The following is a 21,773-nucleotide window of genomic DNA, read 5'->3' as shown; positions in this document are numbered from 1 at the left end:
CCAGTCCCGAGGATTTATCGTTTCTACATTTTCCTAGTTTATAAATTCAGGAACAGAAATGGTCTGGAGTAGGGCTGGGGACAGAGTGACAGTAGTAATGACAAGGTAATGTAGAGGGTGCTCAGTATTGTATGTGCCCTGGGAGTGCTTGATAGTGACACTGGAGATAAAGTGGAGGAAGGAACATCGGAACAGGAACAGGCCATTCAGCTCCTCGAGCCTGTTCCCCCATTCAGTGAGATCAGGGCTGATCTGTCTCTTAACTCCTTCCACCTGCTTTACCTCCGTATTATTTTATACCCCTGCCCCGAAAAATCTCTGCTCATCCACAGTTCCGAGCTACTCGCCAATTAGAGAAGTGTATGTGTGTCAATCTTTGTGGCTGTGTATGTGTTTATGTATATATTTTGATATATGAATGTGTACGTGCTTGTGTATGTGCTTCTGTGGGTATGTCTCTACGTGTGTGTATGTGTCTGTGTGAGATTGTCTCTTCCTCCTTGTTCTGTTGCTCACTAAATACAGTTCAGTATCAATGTGTCTCGGCCATTCACCTCCCCAGAAAGTGCTGAGTTTTCTGTTTCAATTGGTGCATTCTGATCAATTTGATTCTGGTATTTACCAGCAGAAAACAACTGCTGCAGAGTCTCGGCAAATGAATCTTTATTTGGATTATTTCACCAGTCCTGGCAACTGCTCCATAGGAATAGGAGTAGGCCATTGAGCCCCTCGAGCCTGTTCCCCCATTCAATGAGATCCTGGCTGATCTGCGACCTTACTCCATATACCCACCTTTTGACCAGATCCTTTAATACCTTTAGTTAACAAACAGCTATCAATCTCCGATTTAAAATTAACAACTGACCTAGCATCAATTGGTGTTTGAGGAAGCAAGTTCCAAACTTCTACCACCCATTATGTATAAATGTGTTTCCTCATTTCACTGCTAAAAGTTCTGGCTCTAATTTTTAGACTATGCCCCGAGTCCCAGAATCCCCAACCAGCGGAAATAGTTTCTCTCGATCTACCCCATCTGTTCCGCTTAATATCTTAAACTTCGATCAGATCAGCCCTTAACCTAAATTCTAGGGGATACAGCCCTAATTTGTGTAATTTTTCCTCATACCTTAAATCTTGGAGTCCGAGTATCATTGTGGTAAATCTACGCTGCACTCGCTCCAAGGCCAATATAACCTTCCTAAGGCATGATGCGCAGAACTGCTCACAGTGCTCCAGGTGTTGGCTAACCAGGGCTTTGTATAGCTGCAGCATAACCTCTACCCCCTAGTATTCTAGTGCTCTAGATGTAAAAACCAGCATTCCATCAGCCTTTCTGATTATTTTCTGTACTTGTTCATGACATTTTAATGATCTCTGTACCTGGACTCCCAAGTCTCTGTGGACTTCCACTGTTTTTAGCTTTTTACCATTTAGAAAGTACCCTCTTGTATCCTTTTTAGGTCCAAAGTGGATGACCTCACATTTGTCTACATTGAAATCGATTTGACGCAGCTTTGCTCATGAACTTAATCTATCGCTATCCCTTTGTAATTTGATGCTTTCAACTACACTGCCTGCAATGCCATCTTTCTTTTGTGTTCAGCGGCAAATTTAGATATATGACTTTCTATGCCATCAACTAAGTCATTAATAAATACTAGAGATAGTTGAATCCCCAACACAGATCCCTGTGGGACACCACATCCTGTCAACTTGAGAACCAACCTTTGTCCCTACCCTCTGTCTCCTGCAGCTCAGTCAATTTCCTAACCAGGTCAATAATTTGCAATGAATTCCTACTATCACCAAATTCCTCCACCCTGCTTGCGATCCACTTTTCTGTGATGTTACAAGAAAAAGATAAATTCCAATCTGGTGATTATTTACCTTACTCATCAAATACCTACCAGTGAATTCGTATTATCACCAAATTAATCCACTCGGCTTATGTGAACGATCCAGTGATGGATTCCCACCAGCCCGAGCTCTCTCTCTAAATCTACTGGGCCTTGTTTTCCATTATTTTTGACAGCTTGTGTCTGTTTTTGAAGCAGTTTGGTCATTTTCTGCATTTATCTGAAACTTTTGAATAATCGGCAAGCGATTCGTACTGATCTGCTGAGTTTATTTCCAGAGGACACCTATGCCGCGAGGGAGCAGGTTTCATAGCCAGGTTAAAATAGAATAAACCCAAACTCACATTCCAGAGATTGACAGGTACAAATAAAACCTACACTCACATACTAGAAACTGACAGGTACAGAGTAAAATGCACACTTTCACAACATAGACTGACAGCTACAGAATAAAACCCACACTCTCCCACCATAAACTGAGGATAAAAACCCACACTCGCATACTAGAAGCTGACAGGTAGAGTAAAACCCATTTTTGCATATCAGAGACTGACGAGTCCAGAATGAAACCGACATTCCCATAGCATAAACTGATAGGAACAGAATTAAACCCACACTCACATAGCAGAAACTAAGAGATACAGAATAAAACACACACTCACATAGCAGAGACTGACAGGTACAGAATAAAACCCACATTCCCATAGCAGAGACTGACAGGTACAGAATAAAACCCATCAGAACAATAATATGCAGCAAGTAAAACCCATAGTCCCCTATCAGAAATGACAGGGACACACTCACACACCAGAGACTGACGGAAAGAGTAAAACTCTCTAGGAAATCCCACTCCAGTGTCCGGCTCACCGAATCATTTTGTTGGTAATTCGGATTATAATTAAAATTCTCTCAATGTGGCCCATTTAATTAGTGATAAAAGCAACTTGTGAAACAATCCCATTTTTGCTGATTTAAATAGTGACAAAAAGATGGTCTGAGCATGCACTAAATACATGCTGCTCCCCCCTCTCACCGCCCAGTGTTTAAACCGACGGGAAGGGCCCATGTGAGCTCCCCTCCCCCAGCTCTGTCAGCGGCTGCCGTTTCCTCTGTGCTGGGCTGATGATCATTGAACACATCAGGGAGCGGAGATATCCCGGGCCCGAGTAAGGGAGCAAACAGCAGCCTCCTTACAGCAGCTCATCACATTAGCACTGTGTCCACAGATGGGCTTTGAGTCGGGGTAAGTTCAGCGGCAGTCGGGGCTGTCTGTAAGAGGTGGAGTGGAGCAGGAATTAGTTCTGGAACATGGAGTGAGTGGGGGAAGGGAGAAGCCATTCTCGGGCTGTGTGTGTACGGTGTAAGGTAACAGAGAAAGTAAATCACCTCGCTCTTTCAAATCAGTGCTGCTTTCTTTCCCCAAATCAGTAATGAATGTTCCTGATTCAGTTCCAATCTCACAGTGTCTGTTGTTCTTGGACATTGAACAGTGGAAACACAGCCTGACTGAGAAGTGTCACGAAGTGCATCTATTGCAGGCACCAGGAGAGGAGTGTGACAGGAGACATTTCAATAATCGGTTATTTTGTTTCGGTGTGTTGAATTCTCTAGAACCGTGTTGCAGGTGATCGAGAGATACATTGTCGCTCCCTCAGATACATCTGTGACATTCTGTTAACTGTACAGGCTCTCAACTCTGTTTCATTAGACTGAAAACAATTGTTGTACAGCCCAGATACCTGTGCTTATAATCCAGGAAGCGATTCAGAACTTTACAGATTGTCCCATGTGAGTGGGAGATATAAATCTGGACTCTGCCAATCGGGTGTTCCCATTCATGGACCAGTGCTAGGTTTGGGTTGTGTCTGGATGCTGATAACTGATGATAGAACCGTCTGACACAGCTGGTGTGGGGAATCTGATCACTCACCACACCTCCGCCACGACCGTCCCGCTCCTCTGCTCATGGTCGTGGCGGAGGTGTGGTGAGTGATCGAGGCGGAGGGGCATTGAGGGATCGTGGCTGAGATTCGGTGGGTGATCGTGGCGGAGGTTCGGCGAATGTTTGTAATGGATGTGCGGTGGGAGATCATGGCGGAGGTTCGGCGAATGTTTGTGGTGGAGGAGCGACGAGAGATTGTGACGGAGGTGCGGCGAATGAGGGTACAGGGCCCAGAAGAGCCGATGGCCCAGGGGCAGCACAGGCCAGCCCACACTGGGTCTGTGCGCACTAGGTCTGTGCAGCCGAGCAGGTCTCCAGTCCTGGTCTACCCTTGCCACTGGATAAAGTCCTAGCTCTGTCAAGCCTGTGTGGTGGCTGATGTGCAACGGTCACCACACGTTAAAAAAATCCACGCACAGGCATCTTCCACCCTTTCAATTGGAGTCAGGATTGGAATATCAGGTCCTTCATTGAAACATCTGTCAGCTCACGTGGAAGCAAGTCATCCTGGTTCGAGGGACCGCCTATGATGATGATGATGATGAGAGAATCTGAGTGCCGCTGTACTGCAGTGAGGTCAGACAATGTCACTGTTTGTATCGCGCATTCCTCTCTCCAGATACTTTACTTTATTATAAAGAAACACATTAATTATAACTTTATTGTTATAGTCTATGGGCACCTGTCCATGACTTGTACCTAATATTTTACTCATATTATTATTCTCAGAGCAAAATACTTCACCCCCAGAATAAATGTGATCTTTCCGCCACCTGGAACACAAGGAACAGTGCAGGCAGCTCCTTCTCACACACAGTAAGTACATTATCACTCACAGCGCGCAGAGACACAGAATCATATTGTCACAGGTAGCAGAAGCTGTCAGTCCCACAGTGATCCGAATCCCAGAGTTACATTATGAATCCCACAGTCACTTGGAACAGTACAATAAGATGTTGTTTCAAAGTCCAAACATATCGCTCTGAGAGGCAGATCCATTTTCACTCCCTTGCTCACACACAAGGACTGACTGACACGGTGTCAATCCACACTGGTGTCGGTACACTGACTCTCAAACCCAGCAACTAACATACAAGAGCAGAGAAACGGAGGTAATGGACTGAACCAAACCTCCTCCTGAGACAATCACGGATAATCTCAAACTAGCATAGGCCTAAAGAAGGAACAGAATCCAACAGTCACACAGCAAGAATAGCTGACAACAAGAGACTGTCAATTACATAATAACTCTTGCACTCACACACATCACCATTCTAACAGAGACATAGTGAACCCCACACCCACAAACAGTGCCGGGGACTGAGAGACACAGAATGGATCCCACACCCACAAACTGTGCCAGGGATTGAGAGACACAGAATGGACCCCACACCTACAAACAGTGTCAGGGACTGAGAGACACAGAATGGACCCCACACCTACAAACAGTGCCAGGGACTGAGAGACACAGAATGGACCCCACACCTACACACAGTGCCAGGGACTGAGAGACACAGAATGGATCCCAATCTACAAACAGTACCAGGGACTGAGAGAGACAGAATGAACCCCACACCTACACACAGTGCCAGGGACTGAGAGACACAGAATGGATCCCAATCTACAAACAGTACCAGGGACTGAGAGAGACAGAATGATGCATACTCTCGGGCACAGTGAATGACGGATTGAGATTGAATCACAATCACATATGGTAACACACTGACTGACTGGCAGATATAGGTTAAAATCCACACTCACATATCGGAAAGTGACTGGTGCAGAGTAAAATGGATATTCACATGACTTTTATTCTGTACCTCTCAGTTTTTGTTAATACATTCTGTAAACCAGCAAATACAGAATAAAATACACTTGCATCCCAGAGTCAGACAGTTATAAAGTAAAACACACACTCACATACCAGAGACTGGAAGATATGACTAATATCCACACTCCGGTACAAGAAACTGGCAGGTACTGATTAAAATACACAATCACATCCTGGAAACTAACAATTGGAGAGTAACAACAACAGACAAATACCAGAAATTGACAGATAAAGATTAAAACCATACTCACATTCCAAAGACTGACAGATACAGAGTAAAGCCCACACTCACACCACAGAGAATGACACATACAGTCTATAACACACTCACACATGAGAAAATGACACCTACAGAGTCAAACCCACATTCACATCCCAGAGAGTGACAGCTACAGAGCAAAATCAACAGCCACATAAAAGATACTGATCGATGCAGAGTCAAACACATGCTCACATCCCACAGCCTAACAGGTATAGAATAAAACAGACTCACACATCAGAAACTGACAGATACAGCACAAAAGCAGCACTATCACAGCAGAAACTGACAGGTACAGATTAAAACCCCTATTCATATACTAGAAACTGACAGGTACAAAATAAAACCCAACTCAAATTTGAGAAAATGAAAGTTGCAGAGTACAACCCAGACTCACATCACAGATATTAACATACAGAGTAAAACTCTCACTTTCATCCCAGAGCCTGAATGATAGAGGAAAACCACACTTGCATACCAGAAACTGACAGATACAGAGTAAAACTCACACACTCACATCAGAGACTAACAGATACAGAGTAAAACTCACACTCTCACATCAGAGACTAATAGATACAGAGTAAAACTCTCACTCTCACATCAGAGACTAACAGATACAGAGTAAAATCCACACTTGCATCACACACACACAGCTATAGAGTAAATTCTGCACTCCCATATCCGAGACTAAGCTATACAGAGTAAAACTTACACTTACATAAAAGACAATGAGAGATACCCACTCTCAGATATCATAAATTGACAGATACAGGCTAAAATCCACTCTCGCATATCAGAAACTGCCAGGTACTGATTAAAGCCCACGTTAACAAACGAGAAAATGACAGGTACAGAATAAAACCCCACTCACATACCAGAGTCTGAATGATAAAGTGTAAAATCACACTCGCATAGCAGAGAAAGACAGCTATAGAATAAAACCCACTCTCATAACAAAGACGTGACTGATACAGAGTAAAACGCACACTCACATCCCAGAGACTGAGAACTACATAGTTTTACCTACATTCCGATACCGGAAACAGACAGGTACAGACAAAAAATTACACTCACATCCCAGAAACTGGCAGGTACAGAGGAAAACCCATGTTACAAATTCAGAAAATAACAGGTACAGAATAAAACTCACATAACAGAAACTGACAAGTACAGAATAAATTCCCAATCACATATGAGAAACTGACAGGTACAGGGTAATACCCACATTGACATACCAGAGACCGACAGGTACGGAGTAAAATCCACATTCACATCCCGGAGACAGGCAAAAACAGAGTGGAACTCGCAGTCACATTCCAGAAGCTGACATGGTGTATAATAAAACCCACTTTTGCCCACCAAAAACTGAAGAAAGAACAACACTCATGTACCAGATACTGACAGCTATAAGAGAATAAGAAATAGCAGGCGGTAAGGCCGCTCGAGCCTGCTCCGCAATTCATTACATTCATGGCTGAACTTCACCCTGAACTCCTGCCTGATACCCATTTCCCTTGATTCCCTTTGTTCTCTGTCTTGAATATACTCAATGACTGAGTGTCTCAGACCTATGTGTATAGAATTCCAAAGATTCACATCCCTCTGAGTGAACACATTGCTCCTCATCTCAGTCCTAAGTGTTCGATCCCTTATCCTGAGACTATGACCCCTAGATCTAGACTATCCAGCAAAGGGAAACATCCTCACAGCATCTACCCTGCCAAGACTTCTAAGATTTTTTTTAGATTTCAATGAGCTCAGCTCTCATTCTTCTAAACTCCAGAGTGTATAGGTGCATTTCACTCAATCTCCCTATCCCAGGATTCAATGTTGCACCCCCTCTAATATCCTTCATTAGGCAATGAGACCAAAACTGTGCCCAGTAATCCAGGTGTGGTCTCACCAAAGCCCTACATAATTGCAGCCACATTTCTTTACTCTTATACTCCAAACCCCTTGTAATAAAGGCCAACATATCCTTTACCTTCCTAATTGCTTGCAGTAGCTGCAAGTTAACGATATGTGATTCGTGCACAATGACACTCAAATCCCCCTGAATAACGACATTTACAAGTCTCTCCTCTTTTAAACATTCTGCTTTTTGATTCATATAAAATTTAACACACACTCACATCCCATAGTCTGAACTATACAGTGTAAAACCCACACTCACATCCCATAGTCTGAACTATACAGTGTAAAACACACACTCACATCCCATAGTCTGAACTATACAGTGTAAAACACACATTCACATCCCATAGTCTGAACTATACAGTGTAAAACACACACTCACATCCCATAGTCTGAACGAAACAGTGTAAAACACACACTCACATCCCATAGTCTGAACTATACAGTGTAAAACACACACTCACATCCCATAGTCTGAACTATATAGTGTAAAACCCACACTCCCATCCCATAGTCTGAACAATACAGTGTAAAACACACACTCACATCCCATAGTCTGAACTATACAGTGTAAAACACACACTCACATCCCATAGTCTGAACTATACAGTGTAAAACACACACTCACATCCCATAGTCTGAACTATACAGTGTAAAACACACACTCACATCCCATAGTCTGAACTATACAGTGTAAAACACACTCACAGCCCATAGTCTGAACTATACAGTGTAAAACACACACTCACATCCCACAGTCTGAACAATACAGTGTAAAACACACACTCACATCCCATAGTCTGAACTATACAGTGTAAAACACACACTCAAATCCCATAGTCTGAACTATACAGTGTAAAACCCACACTCACATCCCATAGTCTGAACTATACAGTGTAAAACACACATTCACATCCCATAGTCTGAACTATACAGTGTAAAACACACACTCACATCCCATAGTCTGAACGATACAGTGTAAAACACACACTCACATCCCATAGTCTGAACAATACAGTGTAAAACACACACTCAAATCCCATAGTCTGAACTATACAGTGTAAAACACACACTCACATCCCATAGTCTGAACGAAACAGTGTAAAACACACACTCACATCCCATAGTCTGAACTATACAGTGTAAAACACACACTCACATCCCATAGTCTGAACTATATAGTGTAAAACCCACACTCCCATCCCATAGTCTGAATAATACACTGTAAAACACACACTCACATCCCATAGTCTGAACTATACAGTGTAAAACACACACTCACATCCCATAGTCTGAATGAAACAGTGTAAAACACACACTCACATCCCATAGTCTGAACTATACAGTGTAAAACCCACACTCACATCCCATAGTCTGAACAATACAGGGTGACAGATTGAGCAGAGACAGCGGCCTCTGAGCTTCCAGATTCACCTCCAAGCTTCACGCTCCAGCATTGAAATACTTGCCTGCTCCCCCCCAACACCGCCCCCCCCCCCACTTGTCTCCCGCCCAGTATTTAAACTGACAGGAAGGGCACATGCGAGCTCCCCTTCCCCAGCTCTGCCAGTGGCTGCCATTTCCTCTGTGCTGGGCTGATGATCATTGAACACATCAGGGAGCGGAGATATTCCAGGCCAGAGTAAGGGAGCAAACAGCAGCCTCCTTACAGCAGCTCGTCACATTGAGACTGTTTCCGCAAATGGGCTTTGTGTCGGGGAATCGGGGGCTGCTTGTAAGAGGCAGAATGGAGCAGGAAGTAGTTTGGGAACATGGAGTGAGTGGGGGAAGGGAGCGGAGATATCCCGGGCTGTGTGTGTACAGTGTAAGGTAACAGAGAAAGTTAATCACCACACTCTTTCAAATCATTGCTGGTTTCTGTCACCAAACCAGTAGTGAATGTTCCTGATTCAGTCCCAATCTCACCGTGTCTGCCCTTCTTGGACATTGAACAGTGGAAACACAGCCTGACAGTGAGGATGTGAGGAGTGTCACAAAGTGTATCTATTGCAGGCACCAGGACAGAAAGTAGACATTTCAAATTTGGTAATTTTGTTTCGGTGCATTGAGTTCTCCAGATCCGTGTTGAAGGTGATCGAGAGATACATTGTCGCTCCCTCAGATACATCATGATCCGGGCTCTATGACATTCTGTTGACTGCACAGGCACTTAACTCGGTTCCAATAGACTGAGAACAATTGTTGTACAGCCCAGGTACCTGTGGTTATAATCCAGAAAGCGATTCAGAATTTTACAGGTAGTCCTATGGGAGTGGAGGATATAAACCTCGATTGTATTAATCGGGTGATCCCATTCATGGACCAGTGCTGGGTTTGGGTTGTGTCTGGTTGCTGATAACTTTCTATAGAACCGTCCTACACACCTGGTGTGGAAAATCTGAGTGCTGCTGTACTGCAGTGAGGTCAGACAAGAACACTGTTTGTATCACGGTTTCCTCTTTCCAGATACTTTACTTTATTATAAACATATACATTCATTACAACTTTATTTTATATTTTCCCCATCAGTTGTCCATATCATAACTAATATTTTTCTGGTATTATTATTCTCAAAGCAAAATACTTCATTGAGCCAGTATAAATATGATATTTCTTCCACCCAGAACACAAGACAAAGTGCAGGCAGCTCCTTCTCGCATACAGTAAGTACATTATCACTCACAGAGCGCAGAGACACAGAACTGACCTCAATCCTGTTATCACAGGCAGCAGAAGCTGTCAGTCCAACAGTGATCCGAAGTGGCTGAGTTTCATTGTGAATCTTACAGCCACACAGAGTGGTAGGATCAAATGCAGTTTCACTATTGAAACATATCACATTCATATACCAGATACTGAAATATACAGAATAAAACCCACACTTGCACACCAGAAACTGATGGGTATAGATTAAACCCACATTCATAGATCAGAAACTGACAGATACAGATTAAACCACACACTTTTTACCAGAAACTGATGGTTACAGATTAAACCCCACACATAGACCAGAAACTGACAGCTATGGGATAAAACCAACACTCAAATACCAGAAACTGACAGGTACAGATTAATCCCCACTTTCACATATCAAAGACTGAAAGGTACATCTTAAAACCACTCTCTCATACCAGAAACAGACAGGTACAGAATATCACCCACACTCACATACCAGAAACTAATAGGTACAGATTAAAGCCCACAATAATAGACCAGAAATTGATAGGTACAGATTAACCCCACACTCATATACCAGAAACTGATACATACAGATTAAACCCACACTCACATACCAGAAACTGACAGGTACAGGTTAAACCCCACATTCGCATACCAGAGATTGAAATGTATAGAATAAAATACACACTCACATATAAACTGACAGTTACAGAAAAAATACACAGTCACATACCAGAGACTGACAGGTACAGATTAAAGACCACACTCACATACCAGAAACTGACAGGTACAGATTAATCCCACAGTCATATACCAGAACCGAGAGGTACAGAATAAACCCACACTCACATAGCAGCTGATAGGTGCAGATTAACCCACACTAACATACCAGAGACAAATGGATACAGAATAAACACCACACTCAAATACTAGAGAGTGACAGGTACAGATTAAAACCCACAATCACATAACCGAAACTGAGAGGTAGAGAGTAACCCCAACAATCATATACCAGTAACTGACAGGTACAGACTAAACGCCACATTCATATACCAGAGATAGACAAGTACAGAATAAAATACACACTCTCATACTATAATCTGACACCATCAGTTCCGGTGAGATCCAGACCGCCGTGCGCCTGCTGCTGCCCGGGGAGCTGGCCAAGCACGCCGTGTCGGAAGGGACAAAGGCGGTGACCAAGTACACCAGCTCCAAGTAAAACTCCACACTGTCCTGAGGGAACACCCCAAACACAATGGCTCTTTTAAGAGCCACCCACAACCTCTCTGAAAGACCGAAAGCGCATCACCCTTTAGACTCAATTTACTGTAATTATTTCCTGAACAAGTGTGTTTGGGAACCTTTGCAGTTCCAGCTGTGGAATTAGTTTTGAATTCTCATAAGCAGCTTCACTGTCTGGTTCGACGTTGGGGCCGCTGTTGAATTTCCCGCCATTCATGCTACAAACACGATTCCTTGTCGCTCGTTCCCATTTACAGCGCCTGCCGAGGAATTAAGAGCTTGTTTAGGGAATGAGGCTCAGATTTCATAGAAACATAGAAACATAGAAAATAGGTGCAGGAGTAGGCCATTCGGCCCTTCTAGCCTGCACCGCCATTCAATGAGTTCATGGCTGAACATTCAACTTCAGTACCACATTCCTGCTTTCTCACCATACCCCTTGATCCCCCTAATAGTAAGGACCTCATCTAACTCCTTTTTGAATATATTTAGTGAATTGGCCTCAACAACTTTCTGTAGTAGAGAATTCCACAGGTTCACCACTCTCTGGGTGAAGAGGTTCCTCCACATCTCGGTCCTAAATGGCTTACCCCTTATCCTTAGACTGTGACCTCTGGTTCTGGACTTCTCCAACATTGGGAACATTCTTCCTGCATCTAACCTGTCTAACCCCGTCAGAATTTTAAATGTTTCTATGAGGTCCCCTCTCATTCTTCTGAACTCCAGTGAATACAAGCCCAGTTGATCCAGTCTTTCTTGATAGGTCAGTCCCGCCATCCCGGGAATCAGTCTGGTGAACCTTCGCTGCACTCCCTCAATAGCAAGAATGTCCTTCCTCAGGTTAGGAGACCAAAACTGTACACAATACACCAGGTGTGGCCTCACCAAGGCCCTGTACAACTGTAGCAACACCTCCCTGCCCCTGTACTCAAATCCCCTTGCTATGAAGGCCAACATGCCATTTGCTTTCTTAACCGCCTGCTGCACCTGCATGCCAACCTTCAATGACTGATGTACCATGACACCCAGGTCTCTTTGCACCTCCCCTTTTCCTAATCTGTCACCATTCAGATAATAGTCTGTATCTCTGTTTTTACCACCAAAGTGGATAACCTCACATTTATCCACATTATACTTCATCTGCCATGCATTTGCCCACTCACCTAACCTATCCAAGTCACTCTGCAGCCTCACAGCATCCTCCTCGCAGCTCACACTGCCACCCAACTTAGTGTCATCCGCAAATTTGGAGATACTACATTTAATCCCCTCATCTAAATCATTAATGTACAGTGTAAACAGCTGGGGCCCCAGCACAGAACCTTGCGGTACCCCACTAGTCACTGCCTGCCATTCTAAAAAGTACCCATTTACTCCTACTCTTTGCTTCCTGTCTGACAACCAGTTCTCAATCCATGTCAGCACACTACCCCCAATCCCATGTGCTTTAACTTTGCACATCAATCTCTTGTGTGGGACCTTGTCGAAAGCCTTCTGAAAGTCCAAATATACCACATCAACTGGTTCTCCCTTGACCACTCTACTGGAAACATCCTCAAAAAATTCCAGAAGATTTGTCAAGCATGATTTCCCTTTCACAAATCCATGCTGACTTGGACCTATCATGTCACCTCTTTCCAAATGCACTGCTATGACATCCTTAATAATTGATTCCATCATTTTACCCACTACCGATGTCAGGCTGACCGGTCTATAATTCCCTGTTTTCTCTCTCCCTCCTTTTTTAAAAAGTGGGGTTACATTGGCTACCCTCCACTCCATAGGAACTGATCCAGAGTCAATGGAATGTTGCAAAATGACTGTCAATGCATCCACTATTTCCAAGGCCACCTCCTTAAGTACTCTGGGATGCAGTCCATCAGGCCCTGGGGATTTATCGGCCTTCAATCCCATCAATTTCCTCAACACAATTTCCCGGCTAATAAGGATTTCCCTCAGTTCCTCCTCCTTACTCGAACCCCCGACCCCTTTTATAACCGGAAGGTTGTTTGTGTCCTCCTTCGTGAATACCGAACCAAAGTACTTGTTCAATTGGTCTGCCATTTCTTTGTTCCCCGTGATGACTTCCCCTGATTCTGACTGCAGGGGACCTACGTTTGTCTTTACTAACCTTTTTCTCTTTACATATCTATAGAAGCTTTTGCAGTCCGTTTCAATGTTCCCTGCAAGCTTCCTCTCGTACTCTATTTTCCCTGCCCTCATCAAACCCTTTGTCCTCCTCTGCTGAGTTCTAAATTTCTCCCAGTCCCCAGGTTCGCTGCTATTTCTGGCCAATTTGTATGCCACTTCCTTGGCTTTAATACTATCTCTGATTTCCCTTGATAGCCACGGTTGAGCCACCTTCCCTTTTTTATTTTTATGCCAGACAGGAATGTACAATTGTTGTAGTTCATCCATGCGGTCTCTAAATGTCTGCCATTGCCCATCCACAGTCAACCCCTTAAGTATAATTCGCCAATCCATCCCAGCCAATTCACGCCTCATACCTTCAAAGTTAGCCTTCTTTAAGTTCTGGACCATGGTCTCTGAATTAACTGTTTCATTCTCCATCCTAATGCAGAATTCCACCATATTATGGTCACTCTTCCCCAAGGGGCCTCGCACAACGAGATTGCTAATTAATCCTCTCTCATTACATAACACCCAGTCTAAGATGGCCTCCCCCCTAGTTGGTTCCTCGACATATTGGTCTAAAAAACCATCCCTTATGCACTCCAGGAAATCCTCCTCCACCGTATTGCTTCCAGTTTGGTTAGCCCAATCTATGTGCATATTAAAGTCACCCATTATAACTGCTGCACCTTTATTGCATGCACCCCTAATTTCCTGTTTGATGCCCTCCCGAACATCACTACTACTGTTTGGAGGTCTATACACAACTCCCACAAACGTTTTTTGCCCTTTGGTGTTCTGTAGCTCTACCCATATAGATGCCATATCATCCAAGCTAATGTCCTTCCTAACTATTGCCTTAATCTCCTCCTTAACCAGCAATGCTACCCCACCTCCTTTTCCTTTTATTCTATCCTTCCTGAATGTTGAATACCCCTGGATGTTGAGTTCCCAGCCCTGATCATCCTGGAGCCACGTCTCTGTAATCCCAATCACATCATATTTGTTAACATCTATTTGCACAGTTAATTCATCCACCTTATTGCGGATACTCCTTGCATTAAGACACAAAGCCTTTAGGCTTGTTTTTTTAACACCCTCTGTCCTTTTAGAATTTTGCTGTACAATGGTCCTTTTTGTTCTTAGCCTTGGGTTTCTCTGCCCTCCACTTTTCCTCATCTCCTTTCTGTCTTTTGCTTTTGCCTCCTTTATGTTTCCCTCTATCTCCCTGCATTGGTTCCCATCCCCCTGCCATATTAGTTTAACTCCTCCCCAACAGCACTAGCAAACACTCCCCCGAGGACATTGGTTCCGATTCTGCCCAGGTGCAAACCGTCCGGATTGTACTGGTCCCACCTCCCCCAGAACCGGTTCCAATCCCCCAGGAATTTGAATCCCTCCCTGCTGCACCATTGCTCAAGCCACGTATTCATCTGAGCTATCCTGCGATTCCTACTCTGACTAGCACGTGGCACTGGTAGCAATCCCGAGATTACTACTTTTGAGGTCCTACTTTTTAATTTAGCTCCTAGCTCCTTAAATTCATTTCGTAGGACCTCATCCCTTTTTTTTTTTACCTATGTCGTTGGTACCAACGTGCACCACGACAACTGGCTGTTCTCCCTCCCTTTTTAGAATGTCCTGCACCTCATTCTCTCGCAAGCCCTTTATAAGTTTATTTTTCAATTCCTGTTACGGTCAATCCGTTTATTAACCCGGGACTCCCTGCAGTGTAAAAACCCAGAATGGGAGTTTGTACAGAGACCAGAATGGGAAGCAGTGTGAACACTCTATCCCTCTTCCCTTTTCACAGAAGGGCTCCCAGTTCTGATCTCACTCCCGCCTGTGCGGAAGATCAATCCATGATTTGTGATTCCCAACTTTTACACAGTTTGAGCTGGAATGTGCCCTGTTACAGAATCAGTGGGGATTGATTGCCGTCCGTTACAGACAGATTGACAGTGAACGCAAATTTAATTTTGATTGTAACAGCCTGGAATTAGTAAGGGAAATATGGAATAAAATAAAAGGAAGTAAAACCTGTTTGTAAACCTTTGGCTAATGGTGCATTTATTAACATAATCCGCACTTTAAAAAATTATTGGCGGTATTTTTGAAATTAAAAATCTTTCGAGGTGTGACTGTTGAGGACAGGAATTTCCACCCTCGTTTCATTGGTGGTTTCAACAGACAATGGGTAAGGCGAGAGATTAACATTCAGCGGCGATTTCAGTAAAGAATCATCATGACTGGAGGAGGTAAAGGAGGCAAAGGACTGGGCAAAGGCAGAGCCAAACGGCACCATAAAGTGCTCCGTAATAACATCCAGGGCATCACCAAACCAGCCATCCGCCGCCTGGCTCGCCGTGGCCGTGTCAAGCGGATCTCGGGCCTGATTTACGAGGAGACCCGTGGGGTGCTGAAGATTTTCCTGGAGAATGTGATCAGGGATGCGGTCATCTACACTGAACACGCCAAGCGCAAGACGGTCACTGCCATGGATCTGGTGTACGCTCTGAAACAGCAGAGCCGCACTCTTTATGGATTCGGCGGCTGAATAACGTGACCCTTTCCCCCAAACACAACACAAAGGCTCTTCTCAGAGCCATCCACCTCCTCACAGAGAGAGCAGTGACCTGGGGAACGGGGGCGAGATAGTTGATTTACACTTTGTTCTGTATAGATATGTTTTTTGCCAAGATCTATATTGTGGTGTTAGGTGTTTTAAATCAGCATATACACGATGGACAGAATGTCCTTTTAGTCTTCAAATCATAGACATTTACGGGGCATTCCAGATGAAGGTAATACTGAAAAAACTAATGTAGTTAGAACATAAGAACATAAAAACATAAGAAATAGGAGCAAATGTAGGCCATACGGCCCCTCGAGCCTGCTCCGCCATTTAATACGATCATGGACTCGGGTCTACTTCCCTGCCCCATATTCCCTTATTCCCTTATCATTAAGAAACTGTCTGTTTCTGTCTTAAATTTATTCAATGTCCCAGCTCTCTGAGGCAGCGAATTCCACAGATTCACAATCCTCAGAGAAGAAATTTCTCCTCATCTCAGTTTTAAATGGGCGGCCTCTTATTCTAAGATTAAGCCCTCTAGTTCTAGTTTCCCCTAGCAGTGGAAACATCCTCTCTGCATCCACCTTGTTAAGCCCCCTCATAATCTTAGTTTCGATAAGATCACCTCTCAATCTTCTGAATTCCAATGAGTAAAGGCCCAACCTACTCAACCTTTCCTCAAGTCAACCCCCTCATTCCGGAATCAACCTTGTGAAACTTCTCTGAACTGCCTCCAAAGCAAGTATATCCTTTTGTAAATATGGAAACCAAAACTGCATGCAGTATTCCAGGTGTGGCCTCACCAATACCCTGTACAACTGTAGCAAGACTTCCCTGCTTTTATACTCCATCCCCTTTGCAATAAAGGCCAGATTCCATTGGCCTTCCTGATCACTTGCTGTAGCTGCATACTAACCTTTTGTGTTTCATGCACAAGTACCCCCAGGTCCCGCTGCATTGCAGCACTTTGCAATCTTTCACCATTGAAATAATAACTTGCTCTTTGATTTTTTTCTGCCAAAGTGCATGACCTCACACTTTCCAATATTATACTCCATCTGCCAAATCCTTGCTCACTCACTTAGCCTGTCTATATCCTTTTGCAGAATTTTAGTGTCCTCCTCACCCATTGCTTTTCCTCCCATCTTTGTATCGTCAGCAAACTTGGCTGCATTACACTCGGTCCCTTCTTCCAAGTCGTTAATATAGATCATAAATAGTTGGGGTCCTAGCACTGATCCCTGTGGCATCCCATTGGTTACTGATTGCCAACCCGGGAATGAACCATTTATCCCCACTCTCTGGTTTCTGTTTGTTAGCCAATCTGCTATCCATGCTAATATATTAACCCCAACCCCGTGAACTTTTATCTTGTGCAGTCAGTAACCTTTTATGTGGCACTTTGTCAAATGCGTTCTGGAAGTCCAAATATACCACATCCACGGCTTCCCCATTATCCACCCTGTTCATGACATCCTCAAAGAATTCCAGCAAATTTGTCAAACATGACTCCCCTTCATAAATCCATGCTGTTACATCCATGTTACAGCAGTGACAGATAAGAAAGGTGTTGAATTAAACGATGGGATGAAGGCAGCATCAGGGCGGAAGGACAGTGAGGGTCCCTTGCCCTCATAGAAGGACTCCCAAGTCCTGATCAGAAGTGACCCTCAGGCAATCTCAGTTATAAACCGGTCAATGTCTCGAACATGTAGAAATCTAGATCGACATACACAGCAGCGAGTTTGCTGTTCAGATTATTGAATGTATATATAGGAAAAAACGTGAATTAACCTTCCTTATAAGTTTGGCCGTCATTAACCATTTTTGCCTGAGAGCAGAACAGAAACATAAAGAACGGAGTATAAATCGGGAGGGGATGTCATTGATGACTCAATTCAAGAATTTGAGATTGTGGCGAGCAATAAATCTGATTGGTCCCTTTAAACATCGAATCAGAGAAATACAGAACAATGGAAATTGACAACGCAGCTAATGAACCAATCACAATCGTTACCTTTACCCATCCCTTATTAGCATAGGGATGTGGGCGGAGTGTGGGGCTGCCTATATAATACGAGCCCGGAGCAGAATTTCCTTCATATCTGTAACTGACTGAACAAGACGATGCCTGAGGAAAAGAAACCAGCTTCGAAAAAGGGTGCCAAGAAAGTCATCAAGAAAACACCACCGAAGGGCGGCAAGAAGCGCAGAAAGTCGAGGAAGGAGAGTTACTCCATCTACATCTACAAAGTGATGAAGCAGGTTCACCCCGACACCGGCATCTCCTCCAAGGCAATGGGCATCATGAACTCGTTTGTGAACGATATTTTCGAGCGCATCGCGGGTGAGGCTTCCCGCCTGGCCCATTACAACAAGCGCCGCACCATCAGCTCCCGGGAGATCCAGACCGCCGTGCGCCTGCTGCTGCCCGGAGAGCTGGCCAAGCACGCCGTGTCGGAAGGGACAAAGGCGGTGACCAAGTACACCAGCTCCAAGTAAAACTCCACGCTGTCCTGACAACAAACCCCAAACACAACGGCTCTTTTAAGAGCCACCCACAACATCATTGAAAGACCTGCACAAACACATCAGCCTTTAGACTGAATTTACTGTAATTATTTCCCGAACAAGTGTGTGTGAGAACCTTTGTAGTTCCAGCTGCAGATTTAGTTTTGAATTCTCATAAAAAGCATCACTGACCGGCGTGACCTTGGTGTCTCTGGAATTTGCTGCAGTGAGTAAACTACAAACACGGGCCCTGGTCGCTTTCCCTTTGTTCTCAGACTCGTTCATTCACAGCGCCTGCCGACGAATTTATTTTGGGGGGTGGGGAAACTCCGATTTCAGTCGCATTCTCACTCAAGCCCTTTTTACATGTTTTTTTTATTCCGTTGCGCTCAGTCCGTTTATTAACCCGAGACTCCCCGCAGTGTTAACAACCCAGAATGGGAGTTCTTCGAGACTAGAACAGGGGCAGTTTGAACACTCTGTCCCTTTTCAATTTTTACAGAAGGACTCTCAGTTCTGGTCTCACTCCCACAGCAGCTCCTGTGAAAAGAAGTTCACTTTTACAAAGATGGAGCTGGAATGTGTCCCGTTACACAATCAGTGGGGACTGAGTCCCGCCCGTTGCAGACAGTTTGAAACTGAAGCCGAATTTAATCCTGATTGTAACAGGCTGGAATTTGCAAGGGGAACATGGAATAAGACAAAAGGAAACAAAGTGTTTTAAAGTATTTGGCTAATGGTGAAGTTGCTAACATAATCCGCAATTCGTTAGGTTCTGGCTGTTGAGAACCAGTAATTTCCGCCCTCCTTTCATTGGTGGACTAGACAGACTGTGATTGGTCATCGGAAACAGCCAATGAAATCCATGATAGAGTGACTAATCACAAGTTCGCTCCCTGCATCCCTCCAGAAGGTATAAGAAGGGCAGATGTGGGAGGAGTTTCTCATTCCTTGTCTGAACCTGTGGATTGTGAAAATGTCTGGAAGAGGAAAAACCAGCGGTAAAGCTCGGGCCAAGGCCAAGTCTCGCTCCTCCCGAGCCGGACGGCAGTTCCCTGTGGGCCGTGTTCACAGGCTCCTGCGAAAGGGGAACTACGCTCAGCGTGTGGGTGTCGGAGCCCCGGTCTACATGGCTGCTGTGTTCGAGTATCTGACCGCTGAAATCCTGGAGCTGGCCGGCAATGCGGCCCGCGACAACAAAAAGACCCGCATCATCCCCAGACACCTGCAGTTGGCCATCCGCAACGACGAGCAGCTCAATAAGCTGCTGGGAAAGGTGACCATCGCTCAGGGCGGGGTGCTACCTAATATCCAGGCTGTGTTGCTGCCCAAGAAAACCACCACTTCGTCCAAGACCAAGTAAAGCGGACAAGATTTAAACTTATAACCCAAAGGCTCTTTTCAGAGCCACTCACAATATATGTGAAAGGGCTGCTTACTGTATTAATGGAGACCTTGTTTTCAGGTACCAATAAATTGGTCTATTTCAGACCTGTATGCGGGAGTTTTCAGTTCCTGGTATCTGCATTATGATTTTCTGCTCAAACTGTTCTAGTTAGCAACTAATAATTAATCTACAGTTGTCAGAGACTCAAAAATTGTATAAATACCGCAACCGGTTCCCTAAATATTTAATCTATCAATGAAAACTGTATGAAGAAAGTCGGCGGTTATTAAAAGGGCCTAGTTTAATTCTGGTCTGGTTTGAGAGTTTGAATGCTGGTTCTGTTCCCGGGATCTCCGGTCGTTCCGGGCTGTGTATTTCTCTCCTAAGCCGGTCAGTTTAGGCCGACACTAAGCAGCCAAGCACAAGACAGTCACTGTCATGGATGTGCTGTACACTCTGAAACGGCAGGGCCGCACTTTCTATGGATTCAACGCGACCCTCTCCCCCAAGCAGAAAGCAAAGGCTCGTCTAAGTGCCACCCACCGCCTCACGGGGGGAGAGGAGGGGAGGGAGGGAGATACAGTTCATTTACATTTTGTTCGGTATAGATATATATTTTTCGCCAAGGTCTATATGTTTTAAATCAGCATATGCACGATGGACGGAATATCCTTTTAGTTTCAGAATTATAGACATTTATCATAGAAGCTTACAACACGGAATGAGGCCACTTCGGCCCATCGTGTCCGTGCCGGCCAACAAAAGGCTATCCAGCCGAATCCCACTTTCCAGCTCTCGGTCCGTAACCCTGCAGGTTACGGCACTTCAAGTGCACGTCCAAGTAGTTTTAAATGTGGTGAGGGTTTCTGCCTCTACCACCCTTTCAGGCAGTGTGTTTCAGACCGCAGCCTGCGTGAAGATATTTCCCCTCTAAATCCTCTACCAATTACTTTACATTTATGCCTCCTATGCTAAGGGAAATAGGCCCTTTACGGCACAGAAGGTACGGCATATTCCAGGTGAAGGTAACACTGAAACAACTAATGTAGTTACAGCAGTGACAGATAAGAAAGGTGTTGAATTAAACGGTGGGAGGAGAGCGGAAGGACAGTGAGGGCCTTTTGCCTCATAGAAGGACTCCCAAGTCCTGACCAGAAGTGACCCTCAGGCAATCTCGGTTACAAACCGGTCAATGTCTGTCGAACATGTAGACATCTAGATCGATAAAGAACAGAATATGGCTCGGGAGGGGATGTAACTGATGACCTAATTCAAGAATTTGAGATTGTGGCGAGCAGTAAATCTGATTGGATGTTTAAAGAGACCAATCAGAGAATTACAGAACAATAGAAATTGACAACGCAGCGAGTGAACCAATCACAATCGTTGCCTTCACCCATCCCTCATTAGCATAGGGCTGTGGGCGGAGTGTGGGGCTGCC

The 21,773-nt window shown here is 44.5% G+C and overlaps 2 protein-coding genes across 2 annotated transcripts in view; both read left to right on the top strand.

Annotated features, from left to right (window-relative positions):
- Positions 1 to 4,579: 4,579 nt before the first annotated feature.
- Positions 4,580 to 21,773, top strand: part of LOC139273581 (zinc finger protein 436-like) — a 201,639-nt gene continuing 184,445 nt past the window's right edge. The window contains exon 1 of the mRNA XM_070890522.1: positions 4,580 to 4,614. The gene's annotated coding sequence lies outside the window, so the exon portion shown is untranslated. The remainder of the gene's footprint in view (positions 4,615 to 21,773) is intronic.
- LOC139274106 (histone H4-like) lies at positions 16,105 to 16,416 on the top strand. Its single transcript, XM_070891151.1, has one exon. The coding sequence runs from the start codon at positions 16,105 to 16,107 to the stop codon at positions 16,414 to 16,416; it is 312 nt and encodes a 103-aa protein (XP_070747252.1).

Source organism: Pristiophorus japonicus, chromosome 9 (assembly GCF_044704955.1).
Source record: "Pristiophorus japonicus isolate sPriJap1 chromosome 9, sPriJap1.hap1, whole genome shotgun sequence".
In the NCBI taxonomy this organism is placed as follows: Eukaryota; Metazoa; Chordata; class Chondrichthyes; family Pristiophoridae; genus Pristiophorus; species Pristiophorus japonicus.
Note: the sequence above shows the minus strand (reverse complement) of the source record. Positions and strands in the feature narration are given on the sequence as shown.